The following is a 23,179-nucleotide window of genomic DNA, read 5'->3' as shown; positions in this document are numbered from 1 at the left end:
CATGTGTGTTTTGGTTCCAAAGGCATTACGGAGACAAACAACTCCCCCCCCCCAAAAAAAAAAAAAAAAAAAACCAAACAAACCAAAACCAAAACAAACCACAAACATACACATTCAATGATATTAGAGCAGAAAAGTCCCCCCAATCCAGGGAAATCTGTAGATATCCAAGATCAAAGAACCTCTCAATGTGAAGAATGCAGATAAAGAAAGAATATTCAAAGTTGAAAGAGAAAAAGAGCCAAATTACTTACAAAGGTAAACCTATCAATATTACTTCAGACCTCTCAGAAGAAACACTAAGAAAGAATAGGATGATATGCTTCAATCCTTGACAGTAAATAACTGCAAGTCAAGATTTCTCTATGTACATGAGAAAAAATATCACAATTATAAGAGCTAAGAATAAACTTCACAAAAAGAAATGAACATAGACTAGGAAAGAATAAAACATTTTCTAGTCAGTAAGCCAGCAAACCTTTAAAATGAGTAAGGGAGAAAAAAGTCAAACAGGAAAGAACTATGATAAAATTGCAGCAGTTAACATATACTTCTCAATAAGAACCCAACTGTAAATGGTCTTCAGTCTCTAATTAAAAGACAACTTCTCAATAATAACTCAACATGGTCTTAAATCTCCAAATAAAAAGACACAGATTGGTTTAAATGGATTAAAGGTAAGAACTGAGGTGTGTGAAAGCGCAGCTGGTTATACATGCTCGCATGCAGGTCTGACTACCCAAGATTGAACCCCAGATCTCTCTCGCAGGGGCAAAAAGCCAACTCTGAGAGTTGTCTCTGACCTTCACATGAATGCTCTGACTCATATGCTGTTGCATACACATTTATGTATACACACACACACACACACACACACACACACACACACACACGAAAATAACAGTAATAACCACACCCACAAACCTCTAGCTCTTGGCAACCACTGATCCTTTTACTATCTTCATAGTTTTGCCTATGGTAGAATTTTATACAACTGAAATCATCCCATATACAGCCTTTTCAGATTGTTTTATTTAGCAATACACTTTGAGGCTTTCATACTTTAGTTGCTCATACTTCTTAGCAATGACTATTTTATTGTATAGATTACCAGTTTGTTTATTTATTCACTTATGAAGGGCACACTGTTTCCAAGTTTTGGCAATCATTAACACAGCTGCTATAAATATCCTTATGAAGGTTTCTATATGAAGGACATACATTTTCAGGGGGGTATATACCAAGAAAAAGGTGCAGGATAACACATTAGTTTGTATGGTTTTAAAAGATGTCTTCTTGAAAGTAAGTGTTTATTAGTATAATTGCGTAACGAAATTTATGACATTTTATAACTTTACATAATATATTTTGATCATATTCACTCCCATTATCCTTTTCTTATTCCCTTTCCACTCACCCAATTCCCTTTCTCTTCCCAACTAATTCCCCCTGTGGTGCCCTGGGTACAATGGAATCAGGATCCAGTCTGGAGCAGGAGTGAGGTCCAGGCATATCCAAACCCCAAAAATCTTGTCTTGAGACAGACAGAAATAGGACTTCTCCCTTCCCTGCCCTGGTCCTTCATGTCCCCCACCTCTGCCACCCTTGAGGTGGTCATGTAGCCTGGCCACAGGTTATAGGTTAACTTATCTCCTTATATGGTTATGTCTAGCAAGCACCTGGCATTCCTCTTCATGCAAATAAGGTATTCCCAGCACCTTGGCCCAAACCAAGGATGTACACTCACCCAGAAAGCCTCTACCCACTCCCCAAAGGTTTAAATAGCCTTTGTTGCCCTAAAATTAAATGAGCTGCTCAATGAAGCCCGTCTCCTGAAGAGTCTGTTCTCCTCATGCTAACTTGCTACCTGAGGTCTCCATCTCCCCATTCCTGCCTCACTCTCCCTCTCAGGCCACTTGTCACGATCACAGACAACACCCTCCACCGTTTTTGAAATAACTCAATGAGTTTCATTAAGGTTGTTTTCAGATACAAGACTGAAGGGTTGTTTAAAGCACAGGAGTTGTTTAAGAGTTGTATGAGCACCTTACTAGTGGCTACTAGTAAATGCATATAAACCCTCAGGGTAAAATGGGGCCCAGCAGTTCCCCTTCCATGACAGAATGCTGACAGGCCCAGTCTTGTGTGGGTAATCATAGCTGTGAGTTCAGGAGTGCAACTGCAAGTCCAGAGGTGAGTGGTACATATCCAGTCAACTGCTACATTATTTTTATTATCATTTATTACAAGTTATTCAATCTGTATCCCAGCTGTGGCCCCCTCCCTCGTCTCCTCCTAATCCTACCCTTCCTCCCTCTTCTCCTCCCATGCCCCTCCCCTAGCCCTCTGATAGTGGAGGGTCTCCTCCCCTTCTTTTTGACCCTAGCTTATCAGGTCTCATCAGGCATTAGGACTGGTTGCATTGTCTTCCCCTGTGGCCTGGCAAGGCTGCATCACCCATGAGAAGGTGATCAGAAAGCTTGCCACTGAGTTCATGCTACAAAAAGCCCCTGCTCCCCTTATTAGGGACCCCACTTGGAGACTGAGTCTATGGGCTAGGTACATCTGAGCCAAAGTTTTAGGTCCTCTCCCTGCCTTGTCCTTGGTTGGGGTATCATTCTCTTCAGGGCTCCCAGGGCTCAGGGTTTTTTTTTTTTTTTTTTTTTTTTGTTCTGTTGCTCTCCTTGTGGAGCTCCTGTCCCCTCCAGGTCTTTCTATCTCCCCCTTCTTTCACAAGATTCCCTACACTCTGCTCAAAGTCTGGCTATGAGTCTCAGCATCTGCTTTGATACCCACCAGGATAGTCTTTCAGAGGCCTTCTGTGGTAGGTTCCTGTTCCTGTTTTCTCCCTCTTCCGATGTCCATCCTTTTTGCCTTTCTGAATGAGGATTGAGCGTCTTACGTAGGGTGCTCCTTCTTGCTTACTTAGCTTTTTTAGGAGTACAGATTTTAGTCTGATTATTCTATTTTATATGTCTAACATCCACTTATAAGTGAATATATAACATGTGTGTCTTTCTGCTTCTGGATACATCACTCAGGATGATCGTTTCTAGTTCCTACTATTTGCCTGCAAATTTCAAGATTTCCTTGTTTTTAATTGCTGAGTACCACAATCCACAATCTGTATACATTCCTCCGTTGAGGGACATCTGGGTTGTTTCCATATTCTGGCTATTAAGAATAAAGCTGCTATGTACATGGTTAAACAAATGTCCTTGTTGTATACTTGAGCATATTTTGGATATATTCCTAGGAGTGCTATAGCTGGATCTTGAGGGAGCACTATTCCTAATTGTCTGAGAAAGCACCAGATTGATTTCCAAAGTGGTTGTCCAAGTTTACATTCCCACCAGCAATGGGGGAGGGTTCCCCTTTCTCCACATCCTCTCTAGCATGGACTGTCACTTGAGTTTTTTTTTTTTTTATCTTAGACATTTTGATGGGTGTAAGGTGAAATCTTAGGGTAGTTTTAATTTGCATTTCCCTGATAGCTAAGGATGCTGAGCATTTCTTTAAGCATTTCTCTGCCATTAGATATTCCTGTATTCAGAATTCTGTTTAGCTCTGTACCCCATTTTAAAAATTGGATTATTTGATTTGTTGCTTTTTAGCTTCTTGAGTTCTTTATATATTTTGGATATTAGCCCTATGTCAGATACAGGGTTGGTGAAGATCGTTTCCCAGTCTGTAGGCTCTCATTTTGTTCTAATGACAGTGTCCTTTGCTTTATAGAAGCTTTTCAGTTTCATGAGATCCCATTTATTAACTGTTGATCTTAGAGCCTGTGCTGTTGGTGTTCTGTTCAGGAAGTTGTCTTCTGTCCCAATGAGTTCAAGGCTCTTCCTTCTAACAGGTTTAATGTGTCTAAATGGTTTTATGTTGAGGTCTTTGATCCCCTTGGACTTTAGTTTTGTGCAGGGTGGTAAATATGGATCTATTTGCATTTTTCTACATATTAGACAAACATCCAGTTAGACCAGCACCATTGGCTGAAGATGCTATATTTTTTCCCACTGCATTGTTTTGGCTTCTTTGTCAAAATACTCCGCTTTTCTTTTAAGTTGCTTTTGTCAGGTATTTCTTAATAGCAACAAATAAAGTAACTAATACAAGCATCTGCTCTCAGGAGAGCCTGGTGCCACTAAAATATCAGCTTGGATGGCATGCTATCTATTTATTCAGTACCTTCATTTTGCCAGGAATGTGGCAAAAGCTTATTCACTGGCAGGCAGTTTCTCTTGCAACTGATTTTTCAGTTCAAATCTATTCCTGAATCTGAGTGTTTCCACTCAATGGCTTGTTTAAAATAGGACATCCTTTGGTCAAGTCTTTGTTTAATCCTTTCTTAATGTTAACTTGGAACATTTTTGGTTTCCTGTCTTCCAGTCATAAATTTAGTACCCTTTTCATTTTACCTAGGCAGTTATCATATACAATGGTCATAACTTCTGCAGTATGAGGTACTTAAAGAGACTAAATATTTTTTTCTTTCTTCACAATTTCAGATGATAGTTCTTTTTGTAGTATCAAGCCTAACAACCTCAGTGTATATGATTTTTCTTCCTTAAAAAACATAAGCCTTTAAATCTCATTCAGAATGGTAAACAGGATAGATGCTAGAAGTGGTGGAAGAGAGGAAACAGGATGAAAGTCTATACAGAGGGTCCTGTGAAAGGATTCACCCAAAAGGGGATGGAAGCAGATGCTGAGACTCAGGGCCAAACTATGGGCAGAGCGCAAGGAGTCTTATGGAGGAAGAGAGTGGGATTGGAGGGACATGGAGGGGACAGGAGCCCCAAAAGGAGACTAACAAAACTAAAAGATCTGAGCCCAGGGGGTCCTGTAGAGACTGATGCACTAACGGAGGACCATGCATGGAGATGACCTAGACCACCTGCTCAGATGTGGCCTATGGGCAGCTCAGTCTCCACGTGGATCTCTGATTGAGGGGATCAAGGGTTGCCTCTATCATGAACTCAGATGACTGCTCTCTGATCACTTGCCCCTGATGATGCTGCCTTGCCAGGCCACGGAGGAAGAGGATCCAAGCAGTCCTGATGAGACTTAACAAGCAGATGGCAATAGCAGTGAACTCCCCCTTTCAGTGGACTAGGGGAAGGGGATGAGGGGAAGAAGAAGGGAAGGGACTTCAATTGGGGTATATGAAAGAATGTAAGCCTTTACACTTAATCCCAGTACTTGAGGGAAGGCCGAACATGTGATCTCTGTGAGTTCAAGAGCAGTCTGGTCTACAAAACAATTCCAGGTCAGAGGCTACCCAGTGAGACCCTGTTTTAAAAAAAATAAAATCTTTTCACGGAAGAGAAATTTATGTCTTTTCTGTGGCATATCTGAAGTGCTAGTATCACTATTCTTGTTATCACTATTCTTGTGGTTAAGACTTTACTTAAACTTCAGCACAGTTGTGCTTTATCAATTAATCTGATAATTGAAGTGCCTACTGAGTGACTAATAGGTGGACATACACACTCTGGATACACTGGACAGAGGAATTAGCCATGTCCTAGGGCCAGAATGCAGTAGTATAAAACTTTATTATTCTACTCAAACTAATATGCGATTTAAAACATGTTTGATATTTTCCACAGTATTTTTGGATCATGGTTGATGATGATAACTGAAATAGCAGAAAATATCAGCAAAGTAATACATAAGGAGTGACCATATTATGCTGGTGTCTGTATATTTAAAGAAATAGTACAAAAGAAACTTTTACTCCAATTTCATAGATTACTGGAGATGTTCACCCTTCTCTGGTACTAGGTGTCCTGGACATCTAGGCTCTAGTGATCTTCTGTATTTAATATGATGCAAGATGGAAACCAGCCACTTGGGGATTATATTGAAAATTACGGTACAAGGTTTCCTTCATCTCTTTCTCTCCTGAAGGAAAAACCCAAATTCTGAGCTTTTCTGAGTCTTCTAGGACAGTGTCATCTATAAGAGGAAGGTCACTTCTGTTGCTCTTTATTGCCCCAAGGGTCTATGTTCTATAGTTCTATAGGCCTTTCTGTGGAGGTATGAGGCAGAAAAGAAATTGGCTCCTTGGGGTGAAGATAAAAGGCCTTTTACAAAACCAGATTGCCAGGAATAATATCCATTGTACCCTTCACCACCACAGAAGCCCTGGGAGGCGAGTGTGCAGGGGAAAGCTACAGTGCTCTTTTTACCCATAGGAGTATATACATTTTTTCAGCTTTGCGCTTTTCTGTGGTGTTGTAACTTCTTAAATGGATGCTGGCCTTTTACTATACATACTTATTTGAATATTATTTCAGTGTTTCTGTGGAAATACAGTGGTTTGACTTATTTTACCATCTTGCTTTCACAATATTTTTCATTGTGAGAAAAATGCAGTGATGAAAAAGGCATATTATAAAGCATTACAATTTTTCAGAAAAATGCATACATAGATTTATCAGTGATCATACCTCGCTAGTTTATTTTCTTCTTTATTTTTACCAACGTGTTCCTTGGAAATTCAGAAGAAAATGAAATAACTGTACAGTTTTGAGTTTTACAGAAATTTAATTAACTATCATGGTAAAATTTACCTAGTTAATATACTGAAATTCTGCAGAAGATTTCTAGTTTCAGGTTGGGCTATACCATATTTTCAATGTCCAAGCACTAAATGGCAACAGAAAAAAAATGTTTTCTAACTATGGCAATAAAATATTAACCATCTTTTTACAGTAGAACTAGTAAGACACCCACAAACTGGTTACTTATAGATAGGAGAAAGAGTAATAAGGTATGTTGAATCATACAAGTCAGGAAAATACCATCATGAAGTAGAGAGTTACATGCAGTCAGAGTGATCAAAAAAGCATAAACTAAAATGACAGCCGAGTCAGTAAAGTACTTAGAACACAAGCTTGAGGACCTGAGTTGAATGCCCAGCACCCACTTTTATAAACAGATCCCTGGAGCTCCTGAGCCAGCCAGCTTTGTCTGCTATGTGAGTGAGTACAGGCCAACTGAGAGACCTTATTTCAAAAAGCAAAGGGAATGCTTAAAGAACACCACCGAAGGCTGACTTCTGGTGTCTATATGCACACACATGAATACACGTATGTTGCCCGTGATATGCACGTCAAAAAGAAAAGAAGAATTTTCTCCTTCAGTGTATCAATTTCCTTTCTACAGTTTTCAATAGTCTAGAGGAAGTATTCAAGTACAGACCTGGCAAATTAAATTGGGTAATTCTTCAAAAAAACAAGAAACAAAAAACAAAAACAAAAACTGCTTATGTGTACAAGAAACATTCCTCAAGATCCAACTTAAGATTCTAGATGGACTTTTAAGAAACGAAGGCCCAGCTGGGCACAGTGGCACACACCTGTAATCCCAGTACAGGTGTGGGAGGCAGAGGCAAGAGGATCTCTGTGAGTTTGAGGCCAACTTGGTCTGGTCTACAAAGTGAGTCTAGTACAGCCAAGGTTACACAGAGAGACCCTGTCTCGAACCTCTCCCTGCCAAAAAAAGGAACCAAGGCCCAAAGCTTCTGAGATCTTGAGTATGATGGCCAGTATCTATTTTACAATTCAGAACTTCCTTCACAGCAATAACTGGTATGTTTTTCTTAATTTGATGTAATCAGAAGGACTGTATAGAAACATAAAATGCAGCAGGCTTGAAATTAAAATTTAATATAGCTAGGGCTAGTAATCTACAGAAACCAGGAACAGGAAAAGAACCTAGGTGACCCTCCTGCTATGGCCTCCTTCCTGCTCAGATTACTTGAATATTGTACAATATCATACCCAGCTATATGAATTCTTTAAAACATTGCCATAAAACCTTTTCCAGTGCTGAAAGAGAGGCTACAAAAATGGCATTTGTTCCTAAGTTGAAAAATGCTAAAGTAATGTACATAATGGAATAAAATTCTTCTTTGAACTCAATTTTGCTAACTCCAGGCTTTTTTTATTAATTTATTTTTAATTAATTATAATTTATTCATTCTGTATCCCAGCTATAGCCCCCTTCCTGAACTAGCCCTCTAAAACTGTAAGCAAGCTCCAATTAAACACCTTTTTAAAAAAATAAGTTGTCTTGGTCATTGTATCTTTTCATAGCAATAAATGAGTAAGAAAACTGTACAAGCTCATATAGCTCCATCTTTCTTCCCCTCTGCCTCTCAGAGCTTTTTCTGACATGACTCAATTATTCATTTGCCCTGATTATCACTCTTTTCTGACCAAAAATTCTGTCAGGTTCAGGCTATGGAACTGCTCCTTGTACTTGGACTATTATTTGCCCTGAGACACAGAGGGCAAGTCTAGTCATTGACCACAGAGTTCTAAACACCTTTTGCAAAGAGGCCTTTGTGTATCACTCTATCTATTGTTGTAACTTAGGTCACTACAATAACCTCCTCTTAATATCTACTTCGCAAACTATAATCACCCTGTGTGTATGGATGTGATTGTATGTTGCTAAAGCACATTGCTTTTTAAGAAAGGTCATCTCACTGAGACCTGTGAGAGAACTGCTGGCCAGACAGAATCAGAGATCTGCCTGACTCTACCTCCCCAACACCAGGATTACAAGTGTAATCTTTTTTTTTTTAATGTAGGTGCTGGAGATGAAACTCAGATCCTTATTCATGTGTGACAAGGACTTAACCAACTGAGCTCTCTTCCCAGCCCCAAACTCCTTTTGTTACACTTTCTCTTCATTTATATAACTTGCAGAGATCTTTTATTTGGGTACTGTCTCCCTTGAAAGTAGATGTCATAAGAAAAAGGAGTTTGTCTATACTTTCTGGCACACACACTCTCATTATTTAGAAGAAAAAAATAGCCCATGATTCTTTAATTATCACATTAGGTTTGAAGTTAGGAAAACTCTTCCAAGGTTGCCTCAAGAGTAACACTATATTAAAATGGATTTAATAACTTCATTAAAGTTTCTCAGTGGTTTAAGTCATATTTTTTTGTCCCTTTGAATTTTATATTCTATTTTCAATAAACATAAGACTATATCTTGTACTACAGAGAAATTCCAAACCCTCTCATAGCAGCTCTCCCAGGAAGTTTGATTAGCCTTTATTCTCAGTGATCTTCAAATTATATTTACTCTATAAATGAGCTTTTTAAAGCAAGTAACAATCAGTGAGCTCATCAAAATGAAAGCTGTCTCATATAGTATTTGTTAGTTGCTGGGTAACATTTTCTTTCAAGAAAAGCAAGGCTCAATGCCTTGAGGACACCTTCAAGGCATTCCTTATCATCTGAGATAGTATCTGATCTGGCTAAAGAACTTTTATTTTTAAGATGTATTTTAACAATATATACTTACTATCCAAAATAATGGGTTTCATAGTGACATTTTTACACATGAGTATAATGTATCAGAGTATGTCCACCCCTCACTGCCCTTTGCTCCTCCCCTCTCCAGTTCTGCCTGTTCCTGTCTACTTTCTAGAGAGTTTTAATGTCTTATATTTTATATTTATTTATATTTGATAATACACATTGGAGAAAATGTGATAACTGTAGTCCTGAGTATGGCTTATTCCACTTAACATGAAGATCTTTCATTTCATCCATTTTTTTTTCCCTGCAAACGGTGTTTCTATTCTTTACGGCTAAATAAAATGCTCTGGTGTATATACCACATTTATTTATCCAACCATGTGTTGATGGACAGACATCTAGGCAGATTTCATTTGTGATTACTGTGAATAGCATAGTAATAAACATGGATGTGCAAGTGTCTCTGCTGTGTGTTGACTTAGATTTCTTTAGATATATACTAAAGTTTGGCATAGCTGAATCATAAGTTTATGAGAAGCTCCCATACTGATTTTTATAGTGTCTGCACTAATTTCCATCCCTATCATCAACACAAAGTTTCCTTTCCCTCCATCTTCACCAGCATTTGTTGTTTTATTAACAATAGTTATTCTGACTATGATGAGATGGAAGCTCAATGTAATTTTTATTTTCATTTTCTTGATGGCTAAGAATGTTGAACATGTGTCTCATGAATTTATCTCCTACTCCTTTGTATAATTATTTGAGAAAGGTCTCATTATGTACTCTTAGCTGGCTTGGAACTTGCTATGTAGACCAGGCTGGCCTCAAACTCACAGAGCTACACCTTCTCTGCCTATTGAGTGCTGGGATTTAAGGTGTGTGCCACCATACTCAGAACATTTGTAGTTGTTAGGATGTATTTTGTGTGTGTGCACAGTGTGGTGTATGCAGGCGTGCCTGCTCATCTGCATATACATGCACACTGACGTCAGGGGAGGCTTTTGGGTGTCTTATTCTATCTTGTGGTTTTCAATGAACAGAATGCTCATCTTTTCAGCTAAGCTGACTGTGCTGTGAGCTCCCAGATTGTTTCTCTGCTCTCAATGATGAGGTTACATGCCTGGCTTTTCTGTACATGGTACTGAGAATTTAAACTCAGGTCCGCATGCTTCCCCAGCAGATACTCTAACTCTCTAAGCCATTTCCCCAGACTTTAGGTTGTGTTTTTAACAGGACTTGGTATAGTATTATTTCTTACTACTCACTGTGATATGACTCCTTAATGTGTAAGTTACAAGACCAGATCTAAGAATTATTAATAGACCTTTTTTTATAAGATAACACTGAAATTTGGATATGGATTATCCTCAAAGTCCATGGTTAGAGTATTGCTTGAGCAATTCCGGAGGGTGGAAAATTCAAAAGATGGGATAGACCTAAAGGCAAGAGGGCAACTGACCATGGGCTGAAATCTTCAAAACTATAAGCAAAAATTACGACTTTTTGACAGGGTCTCTTTATGTAGCTCTGTTTGTCCTGGAACTCATTCTGTAGACCAGGCAGGCCTCAAACTCACAGCAATCCACCTGCCCTTTCTTCCCAAGTGCTGGGATTAAAGGTGTGCACCACAAAGCCTGGCAACTTTTCTTCTTATCAGTTAATTTAACTGGAGTATATTAATAGGAACAAAAAAAAGCAGACAAACAGAGGATAAGGAAGTTGCTGCAACCATAAAATGGCCAGTCTACAAAATAGTATGAAGAGACAAAGCCTAAAATTTTAAAGAAGAAAAAACAACCCCACACATAACTTCTTTGGCCTGGTGTAATGAATCTTAAAAAAAAAAAAAGGAAAATAAAAAAGTACTGTGTCAGTTCAGAAAAACATATTATTAAATGTGTTCAAAGGGAAGATAAGGATCAATTCGATGATATCAATATGTTCACATCTACTATTGCACTTGCCTAGGATAAATGAAATTCAGGGAATGTTCCTAAAAAGAGTATTTTTTTTTTTTTTTGCCTAGAAACTTTATTTTTATTTTTTATATTAATTACAGTTTATTCACTTTCTATCCCAGCTATTGCTCCCTCCCTTCTCCCCTCCCAAATTTACCCTTCCTCCCTCATCTCCTCCTATGCCCCTCTCCAAGTTCATGGATAGGGGAGGTCCTCCTCCCTTTCCATCTGACTCTACCTTATCCAGTCTTATCCGAACTGGCTGCATTGTCCTCCTCTGTGGCCTGGCAAAGCTGCTCCTCCATTCAGGAGAGGCGATTAAAGAGCTAGCCACCGAGTTCATGTCAGAGACAGTCCCTGTTCCCTTACTAGGGTACTCACTTGGATACTGAGCTGCCATGGGCTACATCTGAGCAGGGGTTCTAGGTTATATCCATGAATGGTCCAGAGGGCCTCTGAAAGACTAACCAGCATTGTGTAAAAGCAGATAATGAGACTCATAAATAAACTTTGGGCAGAGCAAAAAGAGTACTTTTAATGGATGGGCCTATTATATTTTATCTTGAATCTTATTGATAAGTTTAAGATTTTCATTTTTCCTAAGTATGAAACAAAGCATTTCAAAACCTGAAACCTTGGCAGAAAGCTACAAATGTATTTCTGAACTTGTTTTGAATGTGTTAGAATTTCTTATACAACCATTGCAGAAGAAGTTCAACTCATTTAACACACATTTTAAGCTGGTTGTGGTGGTGTACAAATTTAACCCCAGCATTTGGAAGGCAGGAGTGGGTAGATCTCTGTGAGTTTGAGGCCAGCATGGTGTGTGTGTGTATATATATATATACACCGAGAGAGAGAGAGAGAGAGAGAGAGAGAGAGAGAGAGAATATGTGTGAATAAGTGAGTTAGGTGAGTTAGTTCCAGAAAGGCCAAGGCTACTGAAAAACCCAACAAAACATAACAAACAAACCCCAAAAAACATTTTAATGAGCTCTTACTGCATCTCTAGACAAGGCAGTAGTTCTTGCCTTCTGAAGAGAAAAGATTTCTGAAACCCTGTGTTTTACCTTCCAAGAGGTACTTTCACCTCTGTTGATTATCATCTGTTTCTAACACCTATGATACCAGTGTGGCAGTCATAATCACTGACAATATATGTAATTCAAATCAAGAAAAATAAACTGCCAGTTATTCCCTCAGATGATCAAATAACCTTGATTATACCTCACAACTCTAGATTGAGATTTTAGTTATTTTCCTGCAGGCATGAACATACCTGGAACAAAAGAAAATAACTATGAATTGTGTAAAGCAAATCAGCAGAAAGCTTGGAAGTAGAATTTCTGATACAGTATGATTCAAACTCTTCTTTCTACTTAAAAAAAAGTGGCAGATATCATAAAGCAAGAGCAATATAACCAAAAAGAATGTATAATGTTTACATTTTTCATTAGTTATTAAGTTTTGGCATATAGGAAGCATTGAGGTCAGTCCCCAGCACCACTTAAACTGGCAGTGGTAGCACACATCTGTTCTTCAAAACTAGGAAAACACTTGGTTTAAAAACAAACAAAATACTACTAAGTGACATTGTTAATACACTGTTTTAGGTTTGTAGTTTTTAATCACAGAATCACAAATGTCACTAAAAGTTAAAAAAGAAAGTCACAGGCTTGACTAAAGTTAGTGAATAAGAAATTTAATTTTAAATGCTTTTAATTTGTTAAAGCTTTAAAGAAAACTCTCATTTATATTTTTAACTGAGAGAAAAGTCTCATTTATATTTTTAACATTTGAATACTTCCAGTATCAGAGTATGTAGATATTTCCAAAAATAACGATGACATTAACTTATTTCCAAACTATTAAACACCCACACCTTTTGTGTGTGTGTGTGTGTATGTGAGAGACAGAGAGAGAGAAAGAGAAAAGTCTTGTTGTGTCCTACTTGTTGTGTCCTTAAACTATCTATGGGCTATTTCAAGGCTGACCTGAGTTTTGGATCCTTCTGCTTCTTCCAAGTATTGAAGTGTAAGTGTGTGCTACCACCCCCAATTTAAGTGGTGCTAAGGACTGAACCCAGGGCTTCTTGTAGAATAGTGCTAGAAAAGCACTTACCAGCTAAGCTACACCCCAGTCCAACATGATTTTGTTTGAAAACAGAAAGCACTAGTACAAATAATATACACACATATTCTGAATATGCTATCAAAGCATCATGGTAATGTCTCATTACTACAGCAGATGAAAGGGAAACCTTACAATCACAGATGATTGTGAGAAGTGACAGCAGACCCAGAAAAACAGACACATGTGGACTCACAAACAAGTACATCAGGATAGAAACTTAACTGGCCAGGGTAAAAGAAAAAGAGAATTAAAGACAAAATGTGGTATACTACTATTGTGTATAAATGCTATAGATCCACCCATAAATTAGTAAAATACCTAAAAGAACTAGGCACTGTGAGAAGTTGTTCTTATTTAAATCAAAGGCACTACCTGTCCCATCTCCCCCATCCCCCCCTTTTTTTTTGCAGGGCTGGTTGATTTCAGAACACACCAGCTGGTCCTCAGCTATGTCAACTCTGAGTAAAAGCCTCAAATCTGATTAAGAAAGAGTATTTTTAGCCTTTAATAGTCTATCTTGACAAAATCAACACAAGGAAGTGGAACGGAAAATGTGAAAAACTTAGAAAACAGCCAGAGCCCTGTAATAATGGAGCTATATTCCCATAAACATTTTTTTGTATTGTTGTTTTTTCTTAAGACAGGGGTTCACAAAACCCAGGCTGTCTTTGAACTTGCTATGGAGCAGAAGATGACCTTGAACTCCTGATCTTCCAAGTACTGGGATTCCAGATGTTTTTCATGCTTGGCTTCCACATACAGTATGATGTTATAATACCTACAGTTTAATCTATTCCAGGCAAGGTTTCTCTGTGTAGCCCTGGAACTCTCTGTAGATCAGACTGGCCTCAAATTCACAGAGATGTCCCTGAGTCTGCCTCCTCCAGTGCAGAAATTAAAGGCATGTGCCACTAATGTCCTGCTTAACCTCTTGATTTAAACATAGATTATAAGAAAAAGTGTAATCTATACATTTATGGCTTAGCATTAACCCCAGCTTATTCCCAACCCTATTTAACATACAGATGATGGGATATCAGTTGAGAAAGGAAGGGCACTGCTTTTAGAAAAGAACAGTGCCATAAGACAATGTGCACATCACTTGACCTATTAAGCACTCGTTTTAGGTCTGTAAAATGGGACAGTATTTTCTGCCCTGGCCCTGACTGCTACAATTACAACTATGTAAGTAAGGTCTTTTTTTTTCTTTTTTTAAACTTTCTCCCAAATTTAGAGTGTTGTTGTAAAGTTGGAATACTCAGATACAGAAAATATAAATATGGTTCGAAGGACACTAGACTTTCATAGGACAATAGAGAAATATTGATTAGGATATGGAGTCTGCTCTGGAGTCTGCATATTGGAAATGACCTCTAGCTGTAATTATAGCAAAGTCCTGATGCAAAACGACAGTTTTATACTTACTCCCCAGGGACTTTGGGCAGCTTCTTTACCCTACCCCAAATTATACTGCATTACTTTTGTGTGAATAATTGGGAATAAGCTCAGTCTTATGGTGCATGGGGTGAGGCTTCAAGTCTGACAATTTTCTCCAATAATTTTAGCAAGCACTCTTCCCACTCTTCGGGCCTGGCCTAGCCTAATGAAACAAAGTCAGGTAAGAAAAGGACTGTTAAAGAATTCTTACAGGTTAATTCTTGTAATCATGAACATCAGCAGAAATCATGAACACCTCCTCACCATGAATTACTAATGATAACCAAGTCATATTCAGAATCAGAAAACCGTCTTGTATCTTGCATAGGTCTCACTCTTAACTCCTAACTCTCCCACGCATAAAATAAGAATGACACTGCCCGGCAGCTCTATCCCACGACCAAGAACGGATGAATGAAACAAACCACGCCTAGCAGGCGCAGGAACCGGTGTCTGATAAAGTGTCGCGCCAAGCAAGTCCCGTTATCACTGGCTGAGGACCCATAGCTGCACTTACACAAGGCCACGCCGAGGAGGGCCGGCGCATCCCACGGGATCTTGGCAAGGGGAAGGGGAGACCCTCGTGCCCCCGGCGCAAGCCTACCTGTTGTTCCGGATGCTGAGCAGCACGCACAACACCAGCTCCAAGTAGATGCGCAGCACTTCCAGCCAGCGGGAGGAGAGCTGCAGGGCCTCACCTTCCTCCCCTCCGGTGCCTGTGTCGGCGGCGCCTCCGCCGCCGCCGCCGCCGCCGTCGCCCGGGCCGCCGCCTCCGCTCAGGTAGTTCTCCGCGGCGAACTCAACGCGCAGCTCCCGCACGAACCAGCCGCACTTGCGCATGAGGAACTCTAGCCGCGGCTGCTCCGCCGGCGAGACGCGGAGGCAGATGCGGAGCTGGGGCCACAGCGCCGGGTAGAAGAGGCACTCCCGCCAGTGCGAGCAGGAGGCCGAGGCCCGTAGCCGGTCGGGCGCCGGCAGGAAGGAGAAGATGTGCACGATGAGTTCGCTGGGCAGCGACGCGGCGCCGGCCGCCTGCCCGCACAGAGCCATCCGGCCCGGCCGCCGGCCGCCCGCCCCCGGCCGTCCGCGCAGTCCTCGCAGCAGGCCCCGCAGCCGGCGCAGCTGCCGCCGCCGCAGCCGCTGCCGCCGCCGCCGCCGCCGCACCACCCGGGCGGCCCCGGCTCGGGTTCGCGCTCCCGGCGGTCGGGGCTGCGGCACTGACAAGAACAACAACATCAATGACAAGGAAGAAGGGGGCGGAACCGTCGTGCGCCTCGGCGGAACCAAGTGCAGCGCCGAGTGGCGGAGAGGGGGACAAGCTTGGCCGGGAGGCCTGCGCGGCGCCAGGCGCCGGTTTTCCGTACCGCACGCAAGTGCGCCCGGCCCAAGTGCAGGCACCAGCCTCAAAACCCTCGCTCGAACGGACCCAGGGCCCGAAGGTGGCCGCGCTGCTTCTGAGGAAACCCTGGCTCTCCCCGCACTCGGACGCGGAGGAGCGGTAGTGGTAGGGACTGAGCTTGACGTCAGCGGCGACGGGCGGAGCCTGGCCCGGCCTTGCGCCACTTCCGGAACCGGGGAGCTCCTGGTTGCCTGGATCGCGTGGCACGTGATCCAGGACGCCAGCAAGCCGGTGGGCGGGGCCACCGGGAGAGGGGCGGGGCCACGTAGGACGTTTCTCGCGGGGTAGGTCATGCCCCTGCAGCGTGCTCATGGCGCATCTCCGGGGAGATGCGCGAAGTCCCGACGCTTTCTCAGTCGCTGGGCTGAGGATGCGGCGCCCGAGGTTCTGCACGCAGCGTCTTTCTCCATCGTACTTGCTCAGAGCAGGACAATAGGCTACCGAAATGCGGGTCGTGGCGGGACGCTGACCGCCCTCTTCCGACGTGCAGAGGCCGCTCACGCCCCAAAGTGAGCGAGTGACGGCAGCGCTACCCTTCGTATTTAGAGGGGCAGGAAAAAAATGACTAACGATTTTCATCTTTAGAGCTGGTACCCAGACGCAAAGGCTCTCTGAATTCTTGTCTGCCAAAGTTCTGTGTAATTAGTATGTTTTATTAATAGCAAACGATCACCTAGTGGTAACAACAGCAAATTAGGAAGTTCAGACAGGTTTTAATTTTCAGTTTCATAAAGTCACTGAAGTGTCTTTGAAGAGAACTGTAGACACAGATGTCAGTGTACCAGCGTGTATGTTCACTTCCGAAACAACATGCCCTTGTATACAAATATAACATGAATTATGATAAATATTTTAATATTGTCTGATACTCCTGAAAACAAGTTGGAGAGGAGTACTTTTTTTTAGTTTGGTGCCCCCAAAGAAAGGAATTTTTAAAACATAGCCCTTCAAATTCTCAGCATGCGAAGTAGCTCACTCTAGTTGTAAGAAGCAGCGAAATAGAAAAGGTTTAAGAGATTTTATGTAGTTTCGGACTGCTGAATGGAGTTTGCTGCTTCAAAGCATTGCAAGTCTCTTGCATGCAGTAAGACATTAGCTATTCTAGATGTTTTTAGCCCAACGAGAGCAGACCTTTCCATTCACTCCCCCCCCCCCTTTGGATACATTTTGTTGTCATGAACCTAATAAGCTACCAATAATAGTATCCTTTTACTTCTGAATTTCTGTTACCTCAGTTGGTATTTTGAATAAAAACGTATTCCAGGTAGGTCACTTCTGTGAACACTTCTATAAAATTCTATGCAATTATTATGTTTTATATGCATTCAATGAACAGTAAATTAGGACATTAAGACTTGGGTTTGAATTTCAGTTTCAAAGTCATTGAAGTGTTTTGAAGTTGTCCATAGAATTCTGGCGCTTCACTTTGGTGATGGCTAGTCTTCGTTGTCAACTTGATTATATCTGGAATGAACTACAATCCAGAAATGGAGGGTACACCTGTGAGAGATATTCTGCTTGGTTTGAAGTGGGTGAATCCACTTCTAGGATCTTTGAGGAAGGAAAACAAACCGCTGGTCTCAGTCTTGAGGTGGGAAGACACACTTTTAATTTGGGCCACACCTTCTGCCAGAAACCTATATAATGACATGGAAGAAAGGAAGTTTTTGCTCTTTGTCTGAATGCCCTCCCTTGCTAGCACATCCATTCCTTCATTGGCCTTTGAGCCTACTCAGGATTCCAGCATATACAGGAAACTAAATGAGACACCCTTAACCTTGTGTGACTAAGCAACTATTAGATTCTTGGACTTTCCATTCACAGCTAGCCATTGTTGAATTAGTTGAACTGCAGCCTATAAGTCATCAAGTCATACCCATTAAATTTCATATGTATGTATATTCATTCCATAAGTTCTGTAACTCTAGAGAACCCTGACTAATACAGCCTCTTTTATAAACACATAGCAAAGATAACATTATAGGTAATGAAAATATTTGAGCGTTTGTTAATATTGTACATTCAAATTTACAATTATTTCCCCAAAGAGGTTTTATAGTTGCTTTGTACAAATCAGGATCCAATTAGGGGCCACACTTGCACTTAGTTATGTTATATTTTATTAATATTTTTTCTTTAAGTAACCTGGGAATTGTTTTTGTTTGCTTCCTTAAATGTCCAGCTCTCCCACTAACCACTTAATTGGTCTGACAACAATTCATCATTCTTGCCTGAATCACTACTAAAATGATAGTAACTCCCTTTTCTCTCATTGCATTTATAGTTATTAGTTTGTATTATTCTGTAGACTTAAGTTTTATTTAAAAAACTAATAACATAAAAAAACCCTGCAAAATAAAATTAGTAACAGTTAATAATCTTGAATATAGCTCACCCCAAAAAGACAGAAAATTCTTAATTTTTTTTATTGCCCATTTTGATAGTAAGACCTTGGAAGATGACAGCTGGACTTTTCATGGATTTGTTTTTTCTGCATATTACTATTTATTTATGAATGTTTTATAGATTTGAATCAATCATTGCTTCTCAAATTCTGGTGCTTTCTGAAACCCCTTTGAAATAAATATTTCTATGTAATTATTATAGTTTCTTTAATAGTTCTCTCCCTATTGTATGCTTGACAACTGATGATTCTGGGGGAGGAATAGTAATTGCTTTGAATTGTGTACCAGACAGTGGGCCCACCAGACCCCAGTGAATAGTTCTAAACCTAGCCACACAGACTATCCTGCATTCAGTTAGTGGCTCACAAAACAAAACAAAACAAAACAAAACAAAACAAAACAAAACAAAACAAAAAAGCATGGATTTTGAAAGGGCATACATGAAGAAGAATGGGAGGGATTATGAGTGACAGAAATGAAAGAAGGTGGGAGAGAGTAAATAATGCACTAAAATATGTCTAAAAGAATAAATTTAATCCATAAAGGAGTAAAAAAAAAAAAAAAATCCTTGAGTAGTTTCAGGAAAATGAGTTCCGGGCAGGTGAGGCTGAGTTTCAGTCTTTTTTTTTTTTTTTTTTTTTTTTCTGAGTTTGCTGTGATCCAGCTGGGTGAACTTTAAACAAGTTGCTTAGCCTGTTTGGTCTTTGCTTTTTCATCAGGCAGGGATTTCTGCAGCCCTGTTCTCTGGCTCTTAAAAACACCTACAGTTTGGCTGAGATACAACTTGCCACAAAACCTTCTGTTTCAAATATGTAACTGAATAATCTTTAGTAATTTTGTCAAATGAAGCAACAGTCACTATAAATCAGATTCAGAACATTTTCATCCCACAAATAAGGTTCCACATATGCTTAATCCTCACTTTAACCATCTCTCAAACTGTTGTGTTCATTTTTGTCTACGTTGCCTTTTTTGGATAGTTCAGATAGAATTATACAATATATGACCTCTCAGGGTTTTGTTGTTGTTTTTAACTTAGCATAATATTTTAACGTTAATTCATGGTATACCCGTACATTCCTCGAGGTTGCAAAGTACTATTCTCTACTTTTTGTTGTTGTTGTTATGTCCATCTAGTAACTGTTAGATTTTTAGATTGTTTCCAGCTCAAGCTTTTATAAATATGCTGCTGTTATTTTAAACTAGCAATGGAGTCAAAGAAAATTCAGAAGTAGCTGTTGCTGTTAGTTTAAATGTAGGGTCTAATAATGTTTATTATTAACCCTATAATTACCACGGCGGTATTATCTAACCCGCTCTCATAATAAGGACACCTGTTGTATTTTAGAATAGCCTTATATCACCTGGGACAGGGCAGATAGTAACCCTTTAAACTACCTTTACTTCCCAGCCCCATCCCAGGCACCTCCTATCCACAGTTCCATAAATACTTGCTTATTCTTCATCTGGGCACTCCTCAATTTATGCCAGCCTGCCCGCCTTGTGTTTCTTTACTCGCTCACCCACTGTGGCTCTCTTCTTCCTATTTCCCTCTCACTCCCCACATCCTCCTCTCCTCCCAGCTTGAGAACTCTAGCCACACCTAACTCATTCTGCCCTGCCCAGGAATAGGCCTTTTAATCGACCAATCAGGGATAATTTCTTAGGCAAGGTTACAAACGTCCTTTTGAGGTATGTGAGTGTCTGCTCATCTGGGCAGCAAGAATATCTTGGGGGCCAAAAATTTTCATCAGAATACATAGCACCAGGCCAACTTCCAGCAAGTAGTAGCGTGATATTGGTAGTCTATTATATGTGAGTCACCTAAATGAATCAAAAAACTGAATATGGGTGGTGGTGACGCACACCTTTGATCCCAGCACTCAGGAGGCAGAGGCAGGCGGATCTCTTGAGTTCCAGGCCAGCCTGGTCTACAGAGTAAGTTCCAGGATAGCCAAGGCTACACAGAGAAACCCTGTCACAAAAACCCAAAAGAAACCAAACCAACCAAACAAAAACCCCATAAACAACAACAGCAGAAACCCAACAAACCATAAAAGAAAAGAAACCCGTGGATGCAAATTTTCTCTACTTTGTAATTGATAGTTTTTCCTCAGCATTTTGCTAGCAATATGATGCTTTCTTCTTGGGTACTATAATGGTTAAGGCTTTAATAATTAAGAATGTTATTTAAGTGAAATAAAAGATATTTTGCTTAAAATAAAAGTGTTTCTAGGTGTTATGTTTTTATTATTTTCTTATTAAACAAAGATAGGAATACTGTTATCTATAACCATGAGCCAAGACATAAATTAATGAAATATAATTATGCCTAGTTACATTAAGAAAACATTAAATTCCAATAGCAGCACAGAATTTATTAAGGCAATATACTTAATATTGTCTACTGAGTATGTGTACATTGTTGGATGAGCTAGATTATTTCTTTTGACATTTATGCATGCATTATAATGCTAAAGGAACAACATTGATGACTTACACAGGTCAGGATGAAATCACATTTCATGAAGTTATAAAGCCTGAGTTATGATTCAGAGTGTGGGAGGAGGCACTGGTGTTATGAAGCTCATATGTACCTATACTACTGAATTCCAGGTTCCAAAAGAGGCATTTGTCACCATGGCAACCACCATGCGTCTTTGGATTGGAATCTCAGGCAACTAGTGGTTGTTAGGGCTACCTTGTCCAGGTAGAGGGATTGGATTGAAGTAATGGCCTGTTGACATTTATTTTCTCTTGTAAATTTCTTATAAAGATGTATTAGTTACTTTGTTTGATTTTTCCAAAAGATGACTTAAGTATTCAGTGTTTTCATATGCTTCTTTTTAAAACATGCTAAGTTTAGTGCTTTTTTTTTTTTTTTCTAGTTAGGTAATTAGGATTTTCTCCTCATTATTGCTTAAATTTGGCAACTTGTTTTGAGCTAAATATAATTTTTATAATACTGAATCATGGGCAATTTTATAACAGAGAAAAATGACTGTGACAGAATTCATTTTATGAATCTTAGGTCTACTGATGAAACAATTCCCTAAATTCAAACATTTTTTTAAAAAGTAATTTTTTTTCCCCTGAGAAAATTTGGAAGAGAGTTAGGTTGTCTTTACCTGCCAACATCATCTAAGATAATGGATGATGTTGTCTTTACCTGCTATTATCTTAGATGATGTTGGCTGGTAAAGACAACCTAACTCTCTGCCAAATTATCTCTTATTGCACTGATAAATTTACCCAGAGGTAGCCAGGCATAGACTCATGCAATCCCTTAACTGTAATCCTCTAAAATCAAAATGAAAAAGCAGATCATATATTTCCAACATATAATGACACAAGGTATACATTACCGTTCTAAAATGTGGGGAAAGGAGTATAGTAAAGAAATGCTGGACCAATGCAAGACCGAAAACCAGCTGGGCAAACTCCAATCTCTGTATATTCATGTCTGATGTCAAAGCACTCTTCAGATCTCCAACTCTTTTCAGCTTTGTTGACTGCAACACACTTCTCTCTCTTGGGCTAGTTCTACTCCTTATTAGCAGCTTTACTTGGCAGATATCCCATGACTCAGGCATCTTCAACAGCTTGAAGTCTCCAAGGCAATCTAGGCTTCAGCTTCACAGCTTCACACAATGGCTTCTCTAGGCCTCTATACAGGGACATCCCTGACACATGCTTGGTCCCAGTAGTTTTTCTTAGCTGTGGAGGGAGATTCCATAATCCCTTTCATCTATTCTTTACTTACATCCAGAACCATATGGCCAAAGCTACCAAACTCTGCTGCTTGCTGGGGTTGAATCATGACATCCTTGTTCTAATACATCTTTAACAGCTTTCTGTTTTTGATGATTTCCTTCACTTCCTAAGATTGGCTGTCCTGAACTCAAAATGTAGACCAGGCTGGCCTCACATTCAGAGATTCAGCTGCCTCTCTCTCCAGAGTGCTGGGATCAAAGGCAGGCATCATCACAACTGGCTGGCTCTAAGCTTTTCTTTAATTCCTTTTCACAAGTTGAAAGCTTAGCTGGGTGGGATCTTGCTCTGAGGTCACCACTCTCTTTATCCCATTCAACATGAGACTTTTCTTTAATCTGTTTATCTCATTGAATACAGGACTTAATTCCATCCACATCCTGGTGCCCCCTTTCTCCTTAAATTGCACCTTTTGTAACTTCTTGTTCAACTTGCTTCTTTTCATTGTAAATCTGCTTAAGCATGGCTAGTAGTATGTTGCAGGATATTTGATCTCATTGTGAACCTCAAGACTGTGAACTATAAAAACCTGTTTCTAATTGTGGTCTGGCTCAGTCTTTAATCCTAAAGCTTTCTGTTTACTGAAAACAAGTTGTAGTGATGTGGCTCAGCCCTAGCACACACCTTTAACCCAAGAGCTTTCTGTAAACAAGATTAAATGAGGTTAACAGTAGGTCAAGAGGCTCACCCAGAGTTAAACAGAAAGGAAGGACAATGAGTTGATGATATTTTAAGACAGTGTGGAGAAGAAGAAAGTGCTTTTTTTTTTTTCTTTTTTTTTTTTTT

General features: G+C 40.0%; 1 protein-coding gene across 1 annotated transcript in view; it reads right to left on the bottom strand.

Annotated features, from left to right (window-relative positions):
- Fbxo33 (F-box protein 33) overlaps positions 1–16,313 on the bottom strand; it is a 29,746-nt gene extending 13,433 nt beyond the window's left edge. The window contains exon 1 of the mRNA XM_055595475.1: positions 15,423–16,313. Coding sequence (XP_055451450.1) covers positions 15,423–16,054 — 632 coding nt within the window. The 5' untranslated portion in view covers positions 16,055–16,313. The remainder of the gene's footprint in view (positions 1–15,422) is intronic.
- Positions 16,314–23,179: the final 6,866 nt, after the last annotated feature.

This window comes from Psammomys obesus, unplaced genomic scaffold (assembly GCF_907164565.1).
Source record: "Psammomys obesus unplaced genomic scaffold, mPsaObe1.curated_primary_1811, whole genome shotgun sequence".
Classification (NCBI taxonomy): Eukaryota; Metazoa; Chordata; class Mammalia; order Rodentia; family Muridae; genus Psammomys; species Psammomys obesus.
The sequence above is the reverse complement of the archived record's forward strand: the minus strand, read 5'-3'. Positions and strand labels throughout refer to the sequence as shown.